General features: G+C 38.1%; 1 protein-coding gene across 1 annotated transcript in view; it reads left to right on the forward strand.

The window, feature by feature from the left end:
* LOC104277627 (ubiquitin-conjugating enzyme E2 E2) overlaps positions 1-3,132 on the forward strand; it is a gene marked incomplete at its 5' end in the record, with an annotated part of 41,807 nt that extends 38,675 nt beyond the window's left edge. Inside the window, one exon of the mRNA XM_009874317.1 lies at positions 2,358-3,132. Within this exon, the coding sequence (XP_009872619.1) occupies positions 2,358-2,455 (98 nt within the window). The remainder of the gene's footprint in view (positions 1-2,357) is intronic.
* Between the last annotated feature and the right edge of the window lie 203 nt (positions 3,133-3,335).

Consider the following 3,335-nt stretch of genomic DNA (forward strand, 5'->3'; position numbering starts at 1 on the left):
AAGACAAAGGCTCAAACATGGGTAAATAAACAGCCTAGTTCCTGCATTACTGGGCTTCAACAGATTTCCGTGTGTTTTTATCAAGAACTCACTGACTCTCCAACCCCAAAAGATGGGAGGAGGTGAAAGGAAGAGCCCGTACCTTACAAATTCTTCCAGAAATGTATGTTTTTAAAAATAATTTCCCAAATATGTATAGATGGAAAACCACATTAGGAAACCAAACATTGTAATCCAGGATTGGGGATGGTGATAAGATCCTTGGTACCTTTTCAGTAAATCAAGGAAATGGGTTTACAGCTCTCAATGTTAAAGACACATTTTCACAGAAGCATTCATCCTGCACAAAAACAACTTTCAGATTTGAACTGGGTAAACCTTTACTACAGCTATCACTTTTCACTGGCTCATATAAAGTTTTATAAAGGTCTTAGCACTAAAGTTCATCAAGCACTTGCTGCATTCCAGATGATAATGCCATGATATTCTTGCAGCCTGTCACAGCCAGATGCCTCAAAAGCTGAATCCCACCCAAGAGCATGAAACTGGCACATTAATTGAATTTTGCTCCAGGGATTCCTTCTAAGTTGAACCCTTAGTCGCTGTTTCTCCATGGGCCTGCAAAAGTGTTTCGTCACGCAGTGGTGTCACTTCCAGGGAGGATGTGGGAATTCGCATCAGTGCTCTCAGGCTCGTCCCCAAACTACGTTACACTATGACAAGGTTTCCCTGTGGCAACTACCTAAATTTTTTGCTGAGAGAAATGTTGCCTTTTCTGATTGTCCATGTTCCCCATTTACCCTGCAACACTTCTCAAACCTCATTCCAGGCATGAGCAACCTTGCACTCCTTAAATCCCCATGGACTGCTAGCCTCCCACTGACACAGAGCAAAACCCTTCTGGTAATCCCCTATGTAGTTCTCCTCCTCAGGTGAGGAGTTAAAGGTGATATACTTTCTAAGATAAAACTTTTGAAATGGATCTTAGATCAGATATGCTTCTTTGACACTCATACATGTAAAAATAGCAAAGTCCAGGCCTCAGTGACCTCCTCTAAGTATATTAAGATATTAAAGGTAAGCATATGCAGTAAGTGTTTGCAGGACTGAGACTACGGGGACTTAGTACACTGCAGTGACAGTGATGACTTGCCTTACTACTTTAAAAGGTGATATCTTAAAATTCAAATCAAAAGCTTTTTCCATTAGATGTTATTCATTAATACTTAGTTACCTTGGCAGGAATCCAATCAATTGATTTTGCGCTAAACCCATGTATTCCTCCTATCATAAATTGTCATTGTTAACAAAACAAAACAAAAAAAAAAGCCCAGGTTTACTCCACTTTGTGCAAGACCTGACATCTAGTCCCAGGAATTTCAGTGGTTAATAATGCAAACGCTGCGGTCAGATTACGACTGTGGTGGGGAAGCCAAGTTTCATATTGTTTAATGGCACCATCTTCAGTCACCTACAAAGCTGATTATTAACTGTCTTTCCTAAGAAGACATGTTCATCTGTCCTAAAAGAGGAAAAACTATGGTATCAAGGCTTCTGTACCTGCATGGTACAATCTCAGGGAATTTACTCTTGCAGCAGAAAGAACAAGAGTGTGTTCCCTGAGAAAAGGGAAAAATCTGTATACATCTAGCCTGCTTTTCATTGAGAAGAGGAAAATGTCTGAAAGAGAAAAATGTTGATTACAAACAGTCACTTCTGGGAAAATCTTGTCTTGGTTTGTTTTTCTTAGAGGGCTGATTGGTTTTGATTAGTCATTTGTGAAGTAATTTGTAGATCTAGACCAAATCATGCAGCATTCTGGCCACATGAATGCTCAGAAAAAGCCCATAAATTAGATACAAATTCCCAAAGTTTGGAATTAACTTCTGTTACTTTGAAAATAGTACTTACTGCCCTAATTCCTTATCTTTCTGTAGGCTTTAAAAATTTTTTTTTAAAAGGCAACAAAAAATATTGAAATTGATAACAGAATTAGAGCCCGTTCTTTTCTTAGGTGGTAGTACAGATGTTTGTGGGAATCTAATGCCATAAATAAATGACGCAGTGTGTTTACTCTTATCACCTGAAAGCTACTTCTAGCTCAAAATAAAAGTATTGGAGCATCTGTTTGTGAGGTAGAATTTTAGAAAATGGTTGGTTTTAGTTATATGTTTACCAGCAATGTGTGGCTAATTGCCAGCCATCTCCTCCCGATCTTCTTCTTCCTTTCTTCCTCGATGCACACGTGCTTTCAAAATGGGACTAGTGTGTGTAGGCACCTTGTTCTTTGAGTTAAACCTAAGAGAACTGAATGAAAGTGGATCTAAGAACTTTCATGGTTTGTGTTTCCTTTGCAGCTGACCCCCTGGTTGGAAGTATTGCCACTCAGTATATGACTAACAGAGCAGAACACGACAGAATGGCCAGACAGTGGACCAAGCGATACGCCACATAGAAACCTGCTCTAGGATTTGCTGGACCTGTGCAAGCACATTCACTAAGTGCATCAATAGCCCTTCCCTTCATTCTTATTTTTTATTAATTTTTGAACCATTTTGTGACACAAGGTTGTCCTTACTTCCTTTTTGGGTTTAGTTTTATTTTTATTTGTTTGGGAGGTTTTTTTTTTTTGTTCTGTTAACTTGAAAGTTGTTTCTCTCAAATGTAGACAGGGGATTTTGGTTATCAGTGCAAAGAATGTTGGATCTGTAATAGTATAGAGCTTTGTCACAAAGCTTTGTATTAATGTGTGGGGTTGTTTTTTTTCTTTCATGTGGTTTTTGGGAAAACAAACAAATTCAGAATTATATCTGGTTTCTACTTAAATGTAGTGTTTAGGGTTATTTTTTTGTACTGAAGTCTTTAATGGTGGGTGCATGCTACTGGGAACAAGTTTTGTATAAAAGCTTAAAATCAAGAATCACTGTGCATTACTAAGACTGTGTTTATCACTAGCCTTCTGTTTCCCACACAAAAGGCTATTGCGTTGAACAAATTAATATGTATTTTGATTTACTTAAAAAAGAAAAGTGCTTGTAAATTTCTTAGGGACCTGCCACTTTTGACTGTGGATCAGTTGATGTACACTTGTATTATTAAAGCACTCAATAAAACACTGTGGCTGATAAATGCGCTTCTTGCAAGACGGTGCTTTTGCGTTTGTGCAGCATCGGCTGCATAGTCCTTGCATAATACAACTGCAGGTTAAGCGACTATTTTTAGACCTAAACTATTCATTTCTTCTTGACAATGCATTTCTTAACTTAGAATTCTTCACTGTGTATATCTTTCATGGACAAACATTACCGATTTTTAAGGCCTTTCTTCCACGTGCC

This window comes from Apaloderma vittatum, unplaced genomic scaffold (assembly GCF_000703405.1).
Source record: "Apaloderma vittatum isolate BGI_N311 unplaced genomic scaffold, ASM70340v1 scaffold9738, whole genome shotgun sequence".
Classification (NCBI taxonomy): Eukaryota; Metazoa; Chordata; class Aves; order Trogoniformes; family Trogonidae; genus Apaloderma; species Apaloderma vittatum.